The following is a 21,336-nucleotide window of genomic DNA, read 5'->3' as shown; positions in this document are numbered from 1 at the left end:
CCACACACATAGTGCTCAGACCCAGCCAGCCACACACATATGTAGCTCCGTAAGGAGTGGTTGCACCACTCAAACAATCTTCAAAAAACTGAAGAGGCTACTGGTGATTGGAGAACCTGATTTGGACATGATCTGATGCAGGACAATGTCACTATGACAGAAAGAGAAGATGGGTCTGGCCACATTCATTCACCCCATAATCTCAGTGGAAATTGGGGAATATGTCAGAAAACTGGAATGTGGGAAAATTCCTTATTTTTACATTTTTTTAGTTCAAACACATCTGTGGGCTCTCTCTCTCTATGAACAGAAACAAGTCGCGATGCGGCCCCTCCCCCTTCACTTCACTTCACACACACACACACACACGACTTTGTCCCTATAATGTGCATGGGCTATGGCACCGTTCCACTTCCTCATATCACGCAAGAGACGCCACACACCAGTATAGAAGAGAGATAGTCACAGGTCACTTACTCACTTGTTGTAACTTGTGGGGGCTATATTGTCTTCCATGAAAAATATTTCGAAGCGATGTTAAACTCCGCATGGCTCATTTCCATGCGTCACACAGTCAGGGTCAGGGACCCTGCTGACGATTTGGTCCACTAGTTGTTTACCCTCCTGCATATATCAGCGCTGCATGCAGATCGGCTATTTTACCGTTTGTGCGGACGCACACATGAGCGTGCGTTATTACGCGGCGGAGCCGCAGAGAAAATTGTTATTTATCATTATAATGCGTGTGAAATGGCATGTGTGGCGTGGCGTTTACTTAAGTAAAAGTAGTAGAAGACGAGTATTCTCAACTCAAGATGTAGGCTTGTGTAGCCTTGCCGCGCCATGAGGCCCATAGGGCAGGAGCTTATCTCCTGTTTCTGTAGAATGAGGCAGCTTGATGTACAAGTACACCCCCTGGACATGATGCTAGTATGTCGCAGGGACTTACCCCCAATCCAACCCTTGATGCTGAGTGCCAAGCAGGGAGGCATTGGGTCCCATTTTTACAGTCTTTGGTATGACCCGGCCAGGGATTGAACCCCGACCTCCCAGTTTCAGGGCGGACACTCTAACCACAAGGCCACTGAGCTGGTTACATGAGTACAAAATTATTCGCATCAAAATATACTTAAAGAACCGAAAAGTTAAAGTACTCATTGTAAAGAATGTCCCAAAATGCATAAAAGATATTTTGAAAATAGCCGATCTGTAAGCTCGCAATGCGTCGCATCGTGATGCACTGTGAGCTTGTAGATCTGCTATTTTCAAATGGCCGAAATATAGGGCTGAAGCGGTTATTGTGCTTTTTAATAATAATCAAAATCTACAAAGTAACTAGTAGGCTAACTAAAGTTTTCATATAATAAGTGAGTAAAAGTATTGCAATTGTTAAATACTGTAGAAAGTGTACACCCACTCACTGTCTTTCCATTTAGGCTGCTTACGGGCAGTCATGACTCATGATTCGTTTTTGGATCTACTTCCTGACATTAGATGCTGTACGTGATCTAATAACGCAATCTGAAAATGCACGAGCAAACGCAAAGACACACACATAATACCCGAAAGTGCCCAAACACACAACCACAGGATCTACAGCTGCCCAAACATGATGTGACTCATCATTTAACTCCAAAGCGCTCTGAATGAACAACACTCTGTGAGTCCCTGCTGGCTGCCAAAGAAGCAAACTCTGCATAGGGGGGCAGCGCTCCAGTACTCGAGCTATAAGCTCCGGCTCATCTACTGTTTATGTTGGCAGCACATTAAGGGTTTTGGGGCTTCGCATGCAGAGACAATAGGACAACCGCAGTGGATCAGAGGCTGTTCGTGTTTGATGGTGATCCATAGATCAGAGTCAGACTTGTGTCAGAAACAAAACCAAACAATAGTGGAAAAAGCAAAGCCTATACTGTCTACTATAGAGTTGCAGATAAGGCATAATGCAAACAGCAACAACTCCGATTTCCGCAACAGACTATATGAAGTTCTTGGTTGTCAGAGTCTACCTCGAAGCCAGTTGTTGTATAGATACTGTAGATAGGGCAAAGTGCAGACGATTTAAACCAATTACGCCCAGAGTCTCAGGCAAAATCACACGTCACCTATGCACACCCTTTTAGTGGCGTGTGTGTGTGTGTGTGTGTGCGTGCGTGCGTGCGTGCGTGCGTGCGTGCGTGCGTGCGTGCGTGCGTGCGTGCGTGCGTGCGTGCGTGCGTGTGAGAATGTTCTTATCGTCTGCTATGAGATGGAGGTCAGTATGAAAATAATTCAAGAGCTTGCATAGACACATGCACCCAGGCAAGACCGCATATTGTACTGCAGTACTACCTACTGTATGCAGGGCAGGCATACGGTAACAAAATGAACAGTTCCATCATTCAGATTGATGGTCTGTTAAACGGAGGAGGTGACGATGAAACAGTAGAATGCTCATTCACCACTATATGCTATACGGTAAGTAGGAAAAGCTTTCCAGCTTGACTTCTCTATACTGTATACTATAGGTGACAAGGTTCAAGACTTGAAGCAATACTAACCTGACAAATTAAATAACATACAATATAGACACGTATTTTAAAGTTAACCGTGCAACACAGTATGTATTGCACTATGATCTAACAGTTGTTATGGTGGTGTTGTTTCTTTTACATTAAGGGTGTAGTTACCCCCAAAAATTGCTTATTTTCTATTGATTTCACAACCCATTGAAGCCATTTATTGGGTGTACGACTCCTTTAAGGTTATGGATAATACCTATATGCACCTGTCAAGAGCTTTCTCCTCATACTGCAGTGATAAGACAGAGTTCTGCATATATCTAAGTATGAATTGTTTCACTTTATTATAACCCATTTTGGGCGGGTTATGTTATGCTTTAGCTATTGAAAAATAGCAGATCTACAAGCTCGTAGGTCTGCTATTTTTTTTTAATCGAAGAACGACTGACATAGAAACATAGCTTTTTCAGAAAACTGTCAGGATGTAGAAGACATTTTTAGAATCTGATCTCAGGTCAAAATGGGTTGGTTTCGGTCTATCAGACCTTCATCTGCCCATACATGATTCAATAATGGTCCATAATGGGTCCATAATTGAATGTCTCTAGGCTATGCCCTGATGATAAAAAGTGAAACACTACATAATGTAGATCCAAGTGTGCAGAAATGTCTCTTATCAGCTTGGACTCACTGGTGCTTCCAGCAACGTTGCATTGATGTAGCAGGGTGGAGATCAAAGCTTGTCTATCCTCCATGCTTTTTCTACAGTGAAATAGCCAGCAATGTCAAAACAGCTCTAACCACTTTTACGATACTTCATTGACTGTGGACCCCCAGGGTCCGTATACTGTACTTGGTCCACTGCTTTTTCCCCTGTACATGAACCTTGAACCTTGAATCTCTTCACCGAAAATAGGCAATCTACAGTACAAGCGCTTTGTGAGCTTGTCAAGCTGCTATTTTAGCTCAATGTTCGCCTTTTCATGACCAGAATAGGGTTCATGTTGTTAATGATACAATCAGCAACATTTTAGATTAATAATGGGTATTCAGCTTGTTGTTGAGGTTGGAAATTCTTTATATAAACCTAATTAAAAAAAGTGTTGTGTTTGCTCTATATACAATGTCTAAAGCCGATTTCATCACACGTTTTAATAGTTTCTACTTTCTACTGAAAATGGCTATGTGGTCATCATTCATAACTGTCACATATTGGTAGTTCTTGTACGATCAAGAAAACTAAAACAAAACAAAACATTTAAACAATGAAACAAACACAAATCCCAATGTAAACAAAGGCAGAGGTGCAGTAGAGTGATTGTCACAATGCAGTCACATACCACATTTAGCATCCATTCAGATAAAATGGTAATTGGAAAAATGTGGCTAAATTCCAGTTCCAGTCAGCTTCAGTCAACAAACACTTCAAATCATTCCCAATACGTCACAGCTGCACTTGCTACAGTAGCAGACATAAGTTGGCAGTTTTCCATGGACATGGCTCAAAGCCACAGTTTGCGTGTAGCTCTGTTTGAAGAGGATTTCAAAGGAAACAAATTCAAAAAGAGAGACTGTTAAAAATAAAGCATTAGATGCCAAAAGGCACAAGAGAGACTGAATATGAGAAACAAACATAAGTCCTATTGGGACTATAGAAAATACATTTCTCCAGTGCAAGCCATCATAATACTGTTCAACATTTCAGAGCTGGGTTATTGTTCAAGTTACTGCACTGCTGCACTTGTAAAATAATACTTTGTGAAAGCCTAATATAATTTGAGTGCTCAATTTCAAAAGACATCTTAACTGCCACTACTGAAGGTTCACCATCTGAACTCTCTAAATAATTATGGATCCATTGTGCAAGAAGCTGACATTTTCATTACTTCAAGTTCAACATCAACACTCAAGTATACTTTGAACCACTTAACCACAAAAAAAATAATCAAAATGATTTAGAAAATGCTACAAAAAAGAGCTACAAGCTGCATTGTGAGCTTGTATATCTGCCAATTTCAAATACATCTTCAAAATATTTGGAATTTTCCTAAATGGCGCATCCCCAAGATTGAGTTATGGTGGTAAAGGGAGGGCATCACTTTTTCCCCCCTCAGATATCTGATTTCCAAATATTTCACATTCCTGGACATGAGTGAGAACCGAGTTCTGACCGTGGCAAGAGGAGAGATACAGTAGGAAGGTAGCAGAGGAGGTGCTCACCCCGCCATGACTATGAAGAAATCCAGACGATTCCACGTGTCACCAAGGTAACAGCGACTGCCAAAGATTCCCAGAGCCACCATCTTCACCACCATCTCCAGGGCAAAGAAGATGTAGATGAATGCATCGAAGCCCTATACAGGAGGAAGAGAAAAAGAGAGAGAAACAAGTGAGGCCAACAACAGGGCGAGAAGAAGATTTTCAATTTCTGTTGAATGCTATTGATGTTTACACTAATCCACTTAAAGGCTACCGTTTGTCTTGTGGCATTATTGCTATTGTTGCGAGGCGGGCTAGCTCTGCCAATGCGAGACAACGTGTTATGCCAGTAAAACACTCTGAGCGGAATTCGAAGCACACCGAATGAAAGTGAGAGGAGACGAGAGGCAGAACCGACGGTAGATAAAGGCTAGTATTAGCAATATTGAAAAAGTCTGCTTGGAGGGTCAAACTACAAAGTCAAGTCTCTCTCCCTCTCTCTTCATTGTGTAATGTTTCTCAATCATTCTCTTTTTGTCCCTCGACTCTTTCTATAATTCTGTCATCCACTTTCTTTCTTTCTTTCTCTCTTTCCTTCATAAAGTTCCTCTTTTATTATTCCCTCCCACCCTCCCACCGTCATCTTCTCCCACCAAGCAACCCACACACCTTTACTTGAGTAGTTTGGTTCATAACAGGTGGCTAATGATTTGAAAGTAATTTGTTTGAACAGTAATCACAGTTAAGCTGGGAATCGACTCTTCCCGGCTTTAATGAAATAATAAAATCAAAATAAATCAAAGTGTGTGCTGCTGTGAGCAAAATGCCTCGATTAGCTCTTTGGCATATATGGAGGATTATATCATGGGAGCCGTTGCGCTCCACGTTGCCTGTAATTTGATTTTCAAAGGGAAATACTCCAGGCAACACCATCTGAAATTGAACCGATGACATTGTGAGGCTGTTTACTCACTGGCCCGATGCCAGTAAATTGTGTTATGTGCTGCTAAGGGCATGTGGAGTGACTGCTAATGTGGGAAATAGACAGAGTTGCAAACTTTGACCTGAAAGTTCGTCGTGAAAGTTCAGCAACCAGTAAATATTATGACATTTCTGCAATGCCTGTTCTCAACCCTCACCCCGCCTCTTTTTTTCCCTAAATGTCTTTTCTTCTCTGCCCATCATTTTCTCTCTCTCTTTCAACTGTGGGGGTGGAATATTCAACCCTGAAATTGTCTCAAGGGCCTTTTTTTAAACACACATGAGAGAGGGTGAGAGAGAGAGTAAGAGAGAGAGAAAGAGAGAGAGACATGATATAAACACAAAAATAACGACATATTAACTGTGAAACAGATTCATTCTCAGTCAGATGTTATGTATAGGCCTATGTAGAGAATGCAACGCTGACGAAGGCTATGCGCCGAAACGCGTACGTTGTGCTGTCTGCTCTGCAGTATGCCAATTAGAAAAGAATAAAGTGCCTTAAACTAAAGGACAGTTCCGTGAGTGAGTGCTGGTATTCTCTTCTTAGAGATTTCTTGAAATGTATAGTAGGGAAGGCCTTGACCAGTTAATCCGTCTGTCTGTCCGTCCGTCCGTCCATCCGTCTACAGCTGTAACTACTATTGTTAATTAAACTCAAATCATGGAACCACATGGACACATATGTTACTGTGTACAAGGTATACTGTATTCAATCACTCCATCACACCCTGGAAACTGGATTTGCTTTTTTACCGTGTAGTGTACTACTGTGTACTGTTCGATACAGCACAGTCAAATAAATACCCCAAAGATATCTGAGGGTTTATAGATTGTGCGAGTGCTGTGAATGTAGCTACAGTATATGCAGTGTGCACAGCACAGGCCTATAGCTGGCCACTGCATGTACAGGATAGGGCAATGGATTTTCGGACAGGAGTTGTATTGACTGTGCGTGTGGGGGTGCTGATCTGTGCTCGATCTGTGCTGATACTGAATGACGTCTATAGATACAAGTATGTTGAACTTGAGATAAAAACCCCCCACTATAGGTACTCTGGAGGACATATACACACCAGCCTCACCTCCCACTCCTAATCAATGTAGTGCTCTCTGTGTGTGTGTGTGTGTGTGTGTGTGTGTGTGTGTGTGTGTGTGTGTGTGTGTGTGTGTGTGTGTGTGTGTGTGTGTGTGTGTGTGTGTGTGTGTGTGTGTGTGCGCGTGCGTTCGTGGGTGCATGCGTGCGCATTGCGTGCGCATGTGCGTGGGTGCATGTGCGTGTGTGTGTGTCAGCAGTTCTTTGAGGTGGTTGAGGTGCTATTAGTGTGCAGCGCCTCTATTTTACAAACAACCCGTTAATCCTCAGCCTGTTTCTTTAGAGATAAAAAGTTCTACTGGTTCTTCAGCTTACTTTAGGCACCATAGGATCTACAGAGCAGGGACACCAAATGCAACAACCGCAGTTTTCTACAAACAAAAAGAATCATCAGATTGCAGCTTTAAGAAGTTAACCTTCCCGTTAAAATGTATTTGTATAGGGTGTATTATGTTTTTTTTTTTTTGTTTTTTTTTTTAAGATATTTTTTTTGCGGCTTACGCCTTTTTATTGATTTTTGAAGGGACAGACAGTAGGCTGACAGGAAACGGGAGAGAGATGGGGGGATGACATGCAGTAAAGGCCGTGTCGGGTCCGGGAGTCGAACCCGCGGCACACTGCGACTGGATTACCAGTCCGGTGCCCAGACCGTTACGCTACGGCCTGGGCCAGGGTGTATTATGTTTTCATCCAAAAAATGAAAGTGTTTATTGTTCAGCAACGTCAGTTGATTATGCCTGGAGTGGAGAGTTTAAATTTATATAGTTGTCAACATGTAATTGGATGGGGAATTGATGCCACTTGGGTCAAAGTGCCACTAATTCCAGAGACCTCATGTCCTGCAGAGACAACGGAACACAGCAAACTGGTTGGGTTGGTTTCTATACTCTCCAGGACCATGGAGGGTCAGTGTTTAATATCAGTGTTGTGTAATGTGTCTGAATAGACTCCTTTATTCTGGGAAACCAACGCCTCCTTCGCACTCACACCACCAACCATCCTCAAGTTAAGAGTGTGAAAGCTGCTATGTTAGGTACATACATATAACACACACACCCACACACACGCGCGCACACACACAGCTTCAATAAGACTCTGCCCTTTGTCAGATGGTGGGAGAAGCTGTTGAGGTGTGTTACGTACTCTGAGGAGGAGGACACAGGTTATAGCTATATCATTCCAACGAACATGTTGATAGTGAGTCACAGCACAGCACTGTACATATAGCCTACAGGGTTAGAACATGGTAGTGTCAGGTACATACAGTGAACATGGTATAGTGTCAGGTACATGCAGCTTGTGAGAGAGAGGGCGAGTGGAACAGAGAGAAGAGGAGGGAAGGTGAGATAGCGGGACAAGTCACCGACAGTGAGCACTGTGTTTTCAACAACATCTTTCCAACGGGGCGTGTGTGTGTGTGTGCGTGCGTGCGTGCACTTGCGTACCTGCAGGATCTGGCAGCGCTCTGAGGAGCAGTCAATGTTCTCGCAGGGCTGGTACATCCCCAGGGTTACGCAGTTCAACAGGATCACCATTATGCTGACTCGTTCGAACCACGTAAACAGAGCAAGTGTCAAGGAGAACAGAACAGAGGCAGAAGTACCTTGTGAAGTACGTTGAAACAAAGTGTTCGTGATAAACATCACCAGTCAGCATTAAACATGCCGTTATCTTCGCTGTAACAAATTCTACATGTTTATTATGTCTCCGCCGGTGGCATTATTATACATACCATCGCCGTCAAGGTGGAAATCAAAATGGTTGCAAAAATAATATCTGATCCAGATCTACAGTACTTATTATTTAGTCACAACATCTTGTTGATACTTTTCATTGGTTCAATATTTATATAAAACCTGAAGACTATCTATGACATTGTCTATCTATGACATTAACCTAGTACAGTCCTGTTCTTTCATGTATAAATGCAATACCTTCCAAATATGCTTCCTACACCTTTCAGAGAATATTTTAAGACCATGATTATAATACTAGACAATATGCATCCTCCCTTCAGTCATACCACTTAGCCACTTCAGCCGTACCACTTAGCCACTTCTCCATTAAAGTCAGAGGTTCTTTACTTAGGAATTCACACATTGCCAACTCCTCAACTTCAGTCTGTCACTTTAAACATAGATTGAGGGCCAGCCTCTTGAAGCAACCCTCTCCACTTGATTCTAGCGTATTGTAGCTTTATTGTGCATACTCAAACACAGACAGACATGCATGTACACTTAGGCACACTCAGGCTTGCACCGTCCGTGCACGTGCACATGCACACGCACACGCACACACACACTACAAATACCTCAAAATTGCAAATGTAAATGTACTTAGTTACTTTGCATCACATCTCTTGCATCACCTCTCTCTCTCTCTCTCTCTCTCTCTCTCTCTCTCTCTCTCTCTCTCTCTCTCTCTCTCTCTCTCTCTCTCTCTCTCTCTCTCTCTCTCTCTCTCTCTCTCTCTCTCTCTCTCTCTCGACACAGCACTACCCCTCTCTCTGTTTCTGGCGCCCCCTACTGGTATTAATAAGTCACATACTCGTGCTCACTTACACAGGTACACAGGTACACATACAGGTACACAGGTACACGGACATTGCTGGTTGTAGGAGTGGTTGCACCACTCAAAAAACACAGACAGACAGAGATTTGTGGAATGTGTGTGTACGTCTGTACGTCTGTAATCCACGTAACTCGAGAACCGTCAGCCCCATCGACTTCAAATTCAACACACGTGTTCCACACCACCACAGGGGGTGCAGTGGTTGTCCAGAACAGCCCCAAAAAGGCCTCTGCCCGGGCTCTGGACTGCAGGGCCCCTGCCAGTGTGTCCATATGCTGGCCTGTTCTGACATCATTCTCGAGAACAGTTCGCCCCACCGACTTCAAATTCGACACACAGGTTCCACCCCACCACAGGGGTGCATTGCCCGGTGTCGAGTCGGTCGGACCCACGCTTGTCCAGAACCGCCCCAAAAAGGCCTCTGGACAGAGCCCCTGCCCAGTGTCCATATATGGAGCTGGCCTGTTCTGACATCATTCTGACAACGGCATAGACTCCATATTTGGGCATGCCTGACAAAGGCACAAAAGGGTGGAGCATGCACTGACCTCACAACACAACATATTTGGGCATGCCTGACACAGAACTCCATAAGCTGGCCTGTTCTGACATGCCAACACTCCATATATATTTGGGCATGGCTGACACAGAACTCCATATATAGGAATAGAGGGACACAGAGAGAACAAATGATATATGGATGTAAAATGCAACTTGTGGTGGTGGAGGCATATACAACTCTGCTGCAGTATTTCTAGTTCGTTTCAGAAACTCGTTCCGACCTACATCCATTAGGACTGACCTGGTTATGAATTGAGTGCACAATCAAGCTGCATTCCAGTTATAAGTATTTGACAGGATTTCAACTGATAACAGAGCCATGCAGGCCCAGTGGCGACAGCTCCCAATAAAAATTGCAACCACATAGTCATAGATACTGTACTGCTGCCCAGAAAAATATTTTCTTTTCTGTAATTACTTCAGATATACAGTAGTAGAGAGACTGGGCAGATGGGGAGGACTGTAAGCAATACACAAATCCAGCAGAAATCAAACCAGGGAGGTTGTGATTAAGTGTTTGATTCTGCACTTCCAAGGGAAATTTAAAGTGGTGAGCAAGACATGCATAACCAATGAGAGTGAGAAACATCAAATGGCACCTGTTCTTGTATACAGCTATGCTTGGAGACTGTCCTAAATACTGTACATAGCATATCATCTTTCCTAAAATGGGACTCTGAACCCTACCACACCCAGTCAAGTAATTTCCCCATATTCAAGGTACCAAAAGTTATAACTCTGAACTATACTGTAGGCTTTTATTTGAAATTTGTTTTAGCTTTTTATGTGTAAACCTATGTAATTTCACATGTATACCTTGTATTCTATTGTAATCTTTGTTTTTTTATTTTCCTGATCTTCTGATGTATTGTGATGTTTTTCTATGTGATTGTATTACTCGACAACACTGTAAATGAGTTTGATTACTCAGTGTAATTTCGAGAATAAAAATAACTTGAATTAATTAATGATACGTATAGCTTGACGGAGTTAGTTCAGTCAGATAGATATACTCGAGCGGCTTCATGCTATGCTCAAGGGCGCAGTACATAAAGTATACTAGAGGGGTTAATATGCTGCATTACTATGTGGGTGTATGCAGTGTTTGCAAGACCCACATGTCATACGCTGATGTGGCAGTCAACTGACCAATTTAAGCTCACCTAAAGGTGCGTTCAGACTTGGATGGTTAGAGTGGCGCGATTACATACAAAGTCAATGCAAAGACGAGAAGTTGCGCGAACGGGCGCAGCGCGACCTGGTGCGGCACAAACGGGGCGAACCGAGCTAATATATACTGTATATTTAAGTCTGAACGCAGCTTAAAGACTGCATCCTTCCTGCCTTCCTTCTGCATATGGTTCCTACTTTCTGCAGGGGCGTAACTACCGTGACGCAGACAACGCGACTGCGTGGGGGCCCAGAGGCAAGGGGGGCACACGGCCGCCCACCCGTGCTGTCTGTAAAATAAAATCATAAACACATACAGAGATGCAATGACAGTTGAGTTGAACAAAGTTTGGCGGAGCCTGGTGGTGGCTGCTGCTATAGCACACACAGCCACCATACCATATGCATTAGGCACACGTGTGATATGCCCCGCCTCCCTAACAGCTCGTGACGTAACGTGAAGGAAGTCTGAAGTGTCTGTGGCGAGTGTGCATGCAGTGGGCTTTCTCAGTCTCGAGTCCCGACAGCCAGGTAGGTGCACAAATCACAACTACAACTGTACAGTGCCCCGCTGTTTATAAACCCACACACAGTTTGGACTTGTTTTTACAGGCTGCTGTACATTGCGCCGCTCAGCCGCTGCGCTGTTTATAAGCCAAAAAGAGTCTGTTTTAGCTATTTTCACTGGCGATCACGGGGGGGGGGGGGGGTGCTGTCGGGGGCACTCCCTGATCAGCCTGCGTCGGGGCCCACTGACATCTAGTTACGCCACTGACTTTCTGGTTGCTGTTTGCTCCCACCGCCACCGGTGGGCTCTGCTATTTCTGTTCGCCATGGGGATGTTGTTATTGTATATCTAATTCTCCATTCATTGTCAATGGCATTTAATGTTTGGGTTAGGACAAACTAGCTGTAGGGCATTAACGAGTTGAGATTTTTCCCAGTCGACCTGTCAGACAGTAATGTCGAAGTTGAGTCGATGCATCGTTTTATGAAGGGGGGGGGGGGGGGTGGACCGTGGATCCCTGGAAGACCCCCGGCGGCCCGGGAGGACTTTAACAGGGGGCGGGTGGGGGTGCGCGCTCTCAATTACGGAGCATGTCAAACGGAGCCACTAAACACACAGCGCACACAGTGGCCTCTCCAATATGGCGCAGATAGAAACCCATTAGAAAAACACATAGCTAGGCTAGGCTACACACACCTATATCTATGGCAAGGCGCTGATTATCAAAACATTATACTAAACAGCGCAGGCATGCCATGCACACGCACACGCACACACACGCGCACACACTGGCACATAGACCAGAAAAGAGAACGCTACAGATAGACGAGGCATAAAATTGGCACAGCACAGCACACTGAGCACAGCAGGCAGCAGCAGATGACTCAGCACTGCTGGTCTCGGACAGGAACAAACTGCAGGTTGAAAAGACCCTCAGCTCTGAACTCGGTAGAATCTGCACCTGGCTCGCTGATAACAAACTATCCTTACACCTGGGAAAAACTGAATCCATCCTCTTCGGATCAAATAGTAAACTCAGCAAGGCAGATGGCTTCTTGGTTAGAGTGGGTGACAATATTATCACACGAAAAGATCAAATTACCTACCTAGGTTCCATCGTGGAGGCCAATCTTTCCGGTGATAAAATGGCCACCAACGTAATCAAAAAAGTCAATCAAAGAACAAGATTCCTTTACAGGATCTCCTCACTGGTCAGCAAAAACACCTTGAAGACCTTAACAGGAGCCCTCGTACAAGGTTTCTTTGACTATGCATCCACCTCTTGGTACCACAGCACCTCAAAGGCCCTTAAAACAAGGCTCCAGACCTCTCAAAACAAACTGGTCAGGCTCCTACTTGGCCTCACCCCCCGAACCCACCTCACCCCTGCCCACTTTGACAGGCTGGGATGGCTTAGGGTCGACGACAGAGTACAGCATCTTGCAATGGGTCTGGTCCACAAGATTCGATACACCACCAAGATACCCATGTACCTGTCTAAATACTTCCTTAATGTAAACGAAGTCCACACCCACAACACCAGAGGGAGTGCAACAAACCATGTACAACCCAGATTCGGCACAAACAAGGGACTAAATTATTTTCGCTCCTATGCCACCAAAATGTGGAACGCCCTACCAACAGTCATTAAGACATGTGAATCCCTTGACTCCTTCAAAACCGCTCTCAAAGGGCACCTACGGATGGCTGCATTTCGAAACTGGCCTCTGTAAAATCTGAATCCCCCCCACCCCCCCCCCCCCCCCATTTTCCCTCAATGTATATTGTATCTTTTCCCTTTTTTGCTTCCCATATGATGAATTCCTGTTCTGTTCTTTACCTACAGAGAAATGTCTATTTGTATGTCTCTAAATGTTTCTATGTCTTTAAATGTTTTGATGAATTGAACAATGTGGACCCTGTTGTAAACAAGTGTAATGCTTAATTGGGTCGTCCACTCACAGTTGACAGTCTTTGTATTGAGTTTGTGCTTAAAATGTACTGTAAATTCTACAAACTGTTAATAAAGATTTCAATCAATCAATCAAAGCACAGCGGCAAAATACCTTGTGTACCTTCAGAACAGTGAGAACACAATAGAAGACATACGTCATAGGTATAATTAACATTATTGTAGCCAGCAGCAGTTTGGCTTCATCAGATTCAGAATACAATCTACTATTACCTTCCACGTTCCACGTTCACTCCTCCTCCGTGAACAACAACTTTTCCTTCTCCTCCTCCGACAACAACTCCAACTCCAAGCATAACGTCCTCAAGCTTCGTCTTTTCTGACTTGCAAACAACCCGCACTGACCGGAGACGGAGAGAATCCATGCGTCCCGCGCGTAAAGCTGCTCACTGTCAGCACGGGGGTGGGGAGGATAAAGTTTGGAGAGCTTCTCTGTACTTTGACACAGCGCAGTTCAACAGCCAGTCAATTAGTGGGACACGCTGAGAGCGCGCGTCAAAGGAGAACACAGCTGCAGGTTATTGTTAATTAAGGCTGTGGCTGAACTCCGATGCAAAGGGAAAGAATGACTTATGTCCGTGACAAACCAATCCTACTAGGCCGTGTTGGGGTTGGGACCCATGAAAAAGTGCTTAGAAAATGAGTTTCGTTCCCATGTCATGCAAACTACTCATTCAATGCATTTTTTCATAGATAATACCCTTCTAGACTTTGGGTTAAAAGTTCTACTCAAAATATCCTGCAGTATTTTGTCACAAGCCATAAATGTAAAAACAGTGTATAACCAACAGTGTATAACCAAAAAACTAAAATCTTGGGCTGCTGTTTTTGCTTGTAAAATGTGTTTTTGGCAACACAAAGTCTTTCTCAAATGTCAAATGCATATACTTAAAGGAGAATTCCATGCTAGAATGCTTTCTTATCTTTCTTACCTTTCTTTGTAGTTGTTACGTCCCCACCAAAGAGGTCCAGTTGTTTTTTTGTGCAAAAACTCCTTATTGGCTATTTTCCCTACCATAAGCCCTCAATGAATTGCATTGCATTGAATGGGAATTGAATGGGGCTATGCCGGTGTTATGCTAATTTGCTTATTTCCATCGAAAGAAGTAGTAAAGTGTGCTGCTTGGGATATTATTTACATTATGAAGAGAGGATATATACAAAGTAATTATAATTTTGAGCGATGGAAATAAGCGAATTAGCACAACACCCCATAGCCCCATTCAATTCCCATTCAATTCAATGCAATTCATGTAGGGCTCATGGTAGGGGAAATAGCCAATAAGGAGCTTTTGCACAAAATAACACCTGGACCTCTTTGGTGGAGAGGTAACAACTACAAAGAAAGATAAGAAAGCCTTTTAGTATGGAATTCTCCTTTAACATCTGAAACAAGTATTGGTGCCTTTAGTTTACTCATATGTGAATTTAGATTATGAAATGTAGCATATTTGTTAAAGAATATGCTTCAACTTAAGTGTTTGCCACACAGTACAATGAATCCTACACAGTAAATTGTGCCAAAAGCTTATGTTTCATACATAGAAAATGTCTCAACCTACTGTGTAATGAAAGGTAGAAAAGAAAATCAGGGCACCTTGGACCAAAATGGCAGAAAATCTATCCAAATGTTACCACGCCCCCTAAATTGGAATAATGCAAAGAAATGGACAAGACTAAAAATTAAAGTACTATAGAGGTCAGAATTATTACAACATATGGTATGAAACATTTATTTATTTACAAGTTCCGCAAAGTGTCACAGCATCTGTCATTTGTACATCCAACCCCTCCCCCCAATAAAACCTTCTGTTGGCTGTGTAAGTAGTCTGTGCTGTTTGCATTTATACATTGCATTTAAATGGATGAAGACAGTGTGGCAATTCTTTAACATCTTAATAATTGTTGAACAAAACAAGTAGTAGGCCATGGTAACATGTTGGGTTACTCATCCCTATCACTTTCATCAGAGTCATCATCCCATGTACCTCTTTCTTCTGTTTCTTTTGACACATTTTCACAGTCCTGGCAGTGACATAAATCAGTGCAAGACAGTTTTGCAGACATACATGAACATCTTTCAGTCTCACATTTGCTTTTTTACAATTACAGTGGACTACCTGCAACACACTATCGGGGCAGGATTTCTAGTCATCCATGTTACTGTTAACTCCCCATCCTCCATGCCCCAGCCATTGCCAATGGGTGAAGGAGCACACATCCTACTAGTCAGAGAACGTCTCATCACTGCTGCTTGGTAGTTTGCCCTTTTGCAATGTTGGTGGAGAGCATCACTTGTTGGGGGAATGGACAGTTCTGGCAAAGCTGATGATGCCGTACAGAATGATTTGTACCTTGCATCCTGAAACAAGTTCTGTGGCCCTTGTCTTTTAGACTGCAGTGGATTTTGTTGAAGGTAGTTCAGGTGCTTTCAATGTGTAAACTGACTTCGGAAGTGGCTGGAACACTTAGACCACGTTAGACCAAGACACAGTGACTTAGGCGTCTGCTTCCGACCTTTAGATGCACAATGTATTGACAAACAGATAAAACTTTTAGGTTCACATCTTCAGGAATATCAACATAACAGTCTAGTGTTGGTTCCTCTGTTGCACCTATAATCCAGGAAATTACATTGAATAGTTCAACTGGCACAACAGATTTGGCTTCAGAAACATTCAAATCCTCTGCTGTGGGAGGCCAAGGGCATTTCATACCGGGAGTTTCATTTACAAGTTCAATATCAGTCCTGCACTATACTAGCCTCGGTCCCAGGCTTACTTATCTGCGAAAAGAAAAGCCTGGTCACAACCTAAGGCTGAGAAGCTATCGGCGGTTGTATCCTCAGGAACAGCCGTCAAATGTATTTCCCCCGGATACGATATTTTCCCGACCAATCACAACACTTGTTTCATTCGCGGAGAATGTAAACTGATTTGTAAAGCATCAACGATTTCACTTCCGCTAAAATCCCGCAACTTCCGCTGATAGTCTTTTCAGCTTAGGTCTTGCCCAGGGTGGCACTATACAGTGTCCTTGTGTGCTCTGTAGTTTGTCCAGATGTTTGTTCATTGTCACTTTCAGCTTGGCTTTCAGCTTTGCTTACCTCGGTTGACTCAGTTGTTGTCGTGTCTGATGGATAGCCTGTCTAACAGTGTATCTGCTGATAATGTTTCAACAAAAACCAGTTCGGAGATGTTGCGCGTTGCAGCTGGGGGAAATCACGGGCCAACCGCCTTTTCAGTTTATCCTGCCTGCAAAATGAAAATATAGAAAAAGACAAGCACAAATGTATAAATAAAGGGATTTTTTCACAATGAGAAACAAATTAATTTAAACATACTGTCATAGCCTTTCTTGTGAGCGAATAAATCAATAAAATTGAAACTTTTCAGTATGAAAGAGGTTATTTTTTGTTTACTGAACTATCAAGGACACACCTGTAGTCTGAAGCATCAATATCCTCATTCTTCTTAACAATGTCTATGAACTTCTTCCTTAGTTGGTTCATTTTCAGGATTTCTTGTTTATCGATAATCCTTTGACGGATGACTCGTTTGCAGAATATGTTGTAGCTGGCAGCAAAGGGTTGTTCATTTCTGAAAACACACACACACATAGACAAAAAAATACTTAACATGTGCAAAGGTGTCTGCTGTCAACATTGTATCTAAAGACAGCCAAAATATAAGTATATATATAGTATCACACATTTACGATTCAAAATGTGGGTGAAATTTGTTTTTGTATCTTCTATCCATTATATGGTTATTACAAGAAAAAAATAGGTGAAGGGGGGGGGGGCAAGGAGATCAAGGCAATAAAAGAAAATGCTCCCTCTCTCTCTGTACGTGTGTCAGTGTGCGTGTGTGTGTGTGTGTGTGTGTGTGTGTGTGTGTGTGTGTGTGTGTGTGTGTGTGTGTTGGGTGGGGGGCTGTAAATAACAGTGACCTGCCCCCTTGACCTCCATGCATTCCTGGGTTAGGGTTAGCTAATAAAGTAGTAATTCAATCAGCAGTGTTTCAGTCTCTGTTCTGTAGATAAACACTTTTTTTATCAATGATAAGTAATATAATATAATAATATATAAATGCACTACATCACAAGACCACCGCCTTTCTATCTGCAAACTTCCTTACCCAAAAATACATGATATTCAACAGAGTGATCCCACAAAGCCTTGGCCTCAAACACAGCACATCAAAGACCTCTGATTTAATGGGAAAATGATAGGTCTATATGTAAATACCGGTAGCACAGTTATCGTCATAATATGACAAATCAATATTTCACAGTCCAAAACTGGCATGCATGTTCCAGTCCAATGTTAACGTGTGTGTGTGTGTGTGTGTGTGTGTGTGTGTGTGTGTGTGTGTGTGTGTGTGTGTGTGTGTGTGTGTGTGTGTGTGTGTGTGTGTGTGTGTGTGTGTGTGTGTGTGTGTGTGTGTGAGAGAGAGAGAGAGGGAGGGGGGTTGCTTACCTGACAGACACTGTTTCTGCTTGTGAAAGCTTCTTCCGTTTTCCACCAACAGTAATATATTTGTCCACAAATGATGCAGATGGCTGGAAGGACATGGCCAGCAGAAGGGACGGGCAAACCTGTCAGAGACCGAAGTTTCTTTCGGTTTCGGGGGGTTTCAGACGTGACTGTCGGAGGCAGCGTTCTCCATCTTCCCCCTGCACCGTCTGTGTGCAGCGTTTCTCGGCCAAACACAATCGTCTTTTACAAATAAAGCGACGGTAACACGTGGCGTGAAACTCGTTAGAGTCCTTTGATTCCCTCTTGGCTGGTTGAACTGGTGGCCGCCATTGCTCTAATATTATTATGGGAAGGGAATAAAGCTGCTACGCGATTGGTCCACGTGACCAAAACCACACTACTCCCCTTGCACATATTATTACGCCTTGTAAGAAATAGTCCCGTCTTCGACCACGGATTATAAAAATACTGCAGGGTGGCACGAGTAGAACTTTTTTATTTGGACATTCTACCTATAAATCTCTTTTATGGAGAAAAAATTGTGTAGTCCCCCTTCCGTGGGAATGGAACGGAATGAAAAGGGACCTCACAATAAACTATAAAGTTTGAATTATGTACACACTAGTACACACACGTTACACGCACACAGAGCAAAAATAATATGGGGAAAACATTTTTTTTATTTTTTACTTTCGACTTCTCCTTATTTGAATCGATTTTTTAAAATGAATGCCCTTTATTCTCCATTCATTGTCAATGGCATTTAATGTTTGTGTTATGACAAAGATCTACACACTGTAGTTGAATATAGGAGGGGCTAGCTAGCACCTGTCAAAAATGTATAGCAGAGTTATCTGACTGAATTACTATTAAACTATTATAGTATATTTTTCTGTGTGTGACAAGGTGAGTTAATGTCCTTTTGTACACAGTCAAGTCAAATCCTTATAGTATTCATTAATCTCAGACAAATTCAATTCAATTCAATTCAATTTTATTATAGTGTCAATTTGACACTATAATAAAATGATAATATGACACTGTCAAATCACAACAAGTTGTCTCAAGACAACCAACAAAGTTCCACCCAGAGCAAGCAATATTGCGAATTTGCGACAATGGTAACGAAAAACTCCCCTTTAGGAAGAAACGTCAGGCAGAACCCGACTCTAGGGTGGGCGGCCATCTCCCTCGACCGTGTCGGGGGGGGGGGGGTAGAGGGAGAGAGAGGTTGATAGACAGAGAGAAATAGACAGAAATAGACAGGTGGGCTCCGTGGAGGGGTCTGGTCCACATCTGGTCGAGGTCGAGCTCTGTGAGGCCGGGTCCGGGTCACACTTCTGGTGGGCTCCGTGAAGAGGCAAATGGAACCAAATGGATCCCGTAACACTTATGATCCTACTGTTTAAAGTGGGAGTATTTACGATGTCATGACCCAGGTGATGATAGAAACAAAGGAGGAAAGGGATACAGGGTTTCTCTTTCTTCCATTGCTCTCACTGCTTTCTGAGCAGTCTGACTTCTATAGCGTACGTAATGATCAATGCCCTTCCTTCACAGTCAATGAGACACAGGACCCCACGCTTTGTTGCCAATTCAGTTTACCGAGCTGGAGGTTCTTGAAGTCTGTCTCTGCTTGTGGGGGAGTGCATGTACACTAAACCCAAGCGTTTAGGTTATAAACTGTTTTAAACACATATTTGTGTTTTCAAACGTGTCACAGTGTTTAGATTATAAACAGAAGAACATGTTTAATCGCCTGTAACACTTTTTAAACACATAAACGTTACTTAGTTTTTACAATCAAAGTCAGTCATATAGGTGTTTAGAATATGAACACTAGGTGTTCTCGTGAGGTGTTTGAGTGAACTCGTGTTGTACTGTATTTTATGACCATTAATAAACATTTGGCATTTTATTATTACACACATGGTGTTTAGGTTTAAACGTGTCACATGTTCCAGGGATTTACAGTGTATATACACTCAGCAAGTGCAGATGTTTACATAAAGACACACCATCCTTCCTGCCCACACAATTCCCTCTTCTTGACTCATGTATTATTTACAAAAAGGATTACGTCAATCCCAAGTGGCGACTTGGATTTCACAAATTATACAAATGTTCCTATCATTTTTCCTCTCTCTTTGCAGTGCCTCAAAACCCTACACTATTAAAGCAATTGGCAACACACATGCACTTTCTTGTTTGATTGTGTTCACACAGAATGCAAAACAATGCAGTTGTCAGTGTAGCTATACAATTATCATTCCGCTTTTACATTACAGTCAAAACTAATTGTTTTAGTTATAATTTGGCACATTTCCCATTCACATTGACATGACAATTCATGGGTTAAATCATTGCATGCAAAAAAATTATGTACAAGGAGCATTGTGTTGGTTTGTACAAAAGATAATGCCAGCATGGTGGCAGGTGGGTGAGTGTTTGGGGTTCCCTGCCGTAACGGTACGGTGGTGGTGGAGGCATATACAACTCTGCTTCGTTCAGAAACTGCAGTTATAAGTATTTGACAGGATTTCAACTGATAACAGAGCCATGCAGGCCCAGTGGCGACAGCACCTCAATAAAAATGCAACCAACCACATAGATACTGTACTGCTGCCCAGAAAAATATTTTCTTTTCTGTATTTACTTCAGATACAGTAGTAGAGAGACTGGGCAGATGGGGAGGACTGTAAGCAATACACAACTCCAGCAGGTTGTGATTAAGTGTTTGATTCTGCACAGACACTTCATTTCCAAGAGAAATTTAAAGTGGTGAGCAAGACATGCATAACCAATGAGAGTGAGAAACATCAAATGGCACCTGTTGTATACTTGTATACAGCTATGCTTGGAGACTGTCCTAAATACATATCATCTTTCCTAAAATGGGACTCTGAACCCTAATTTCCCCATATTCAAGGTACCAAAAGTTACCCACAAGTGCAAATTGTGAACACAATATTCATAAACACAGTGGGTTGTTTCTATGCAAAAATGGAGCAAGAAGCCATGCAGTGTCAATCAGGTGTCTGAGTGCAAGGTGGGAAGGAAGACGGGCACTCAGAGGATGGGTATGAACGGAAAACTAGTCAAAAATGTTAGGCAGGAGGGACTAGTGGAGAAGAGATAAGTCATTTTATGTTCGGTTGCACTCGGGTCTTTCGCTCTGAAAATAGCAGATCTACAAGCTCACAACGTTTGTCCAGGAAAGGCAATTGCGTGGTTGTGCAGCAGTGAAAAAGAAAAGTAGTACAAAACCAAAACATAAAACAGCCATAGATGAAAGAG

At 42.8% G+C, this 21,336-nt stretch overlaps 1 protein-coding gene across 1 annotated transcript in view; it reads right to left on the bottom strand.

The window, feature by feature from the left end:
* The window catches only part of LOC310858302 (voltage-dependent T-type calcium channel subunit alpha-1I-like), a gene marked incomplete at its 3' end in the record, with an annotated part of 208,422 nt that overhangs the window by 156,292 nt on the left and 30,794 nt on the right, over positions 1 to 21,336 (bottom strand). Inside the window, 2 exon segments of the mRNA XM_083764409.1 lie at positions 4,722 to 4,855; positions 8,223 to 8,334. Of these exon segments, the coding sequence (XP_083620535.1) occupies positions 4,722 to 4,855; positions 8,223 to 8,334 (246 nt within the window).

The sequence above is a fragment of the Protomyctophum parallelum genome (assembly GCF_964188405.1).
Source record: "Protomyctophum parallelum genome assembly, chromosome: 5".
Taxonomy (NCBI): domain Eukaryota; kingdom Metazoa; phylum Chordata; class Actinopteri; order Myctophiformes; family Myctophidae; genus Protomyctophum; species Protomyctophum parallelum.
Note: the sequence above shows the minus strand (reverse complement) of the source record. Positions and strands in the feature narration are given on the sequence as shown.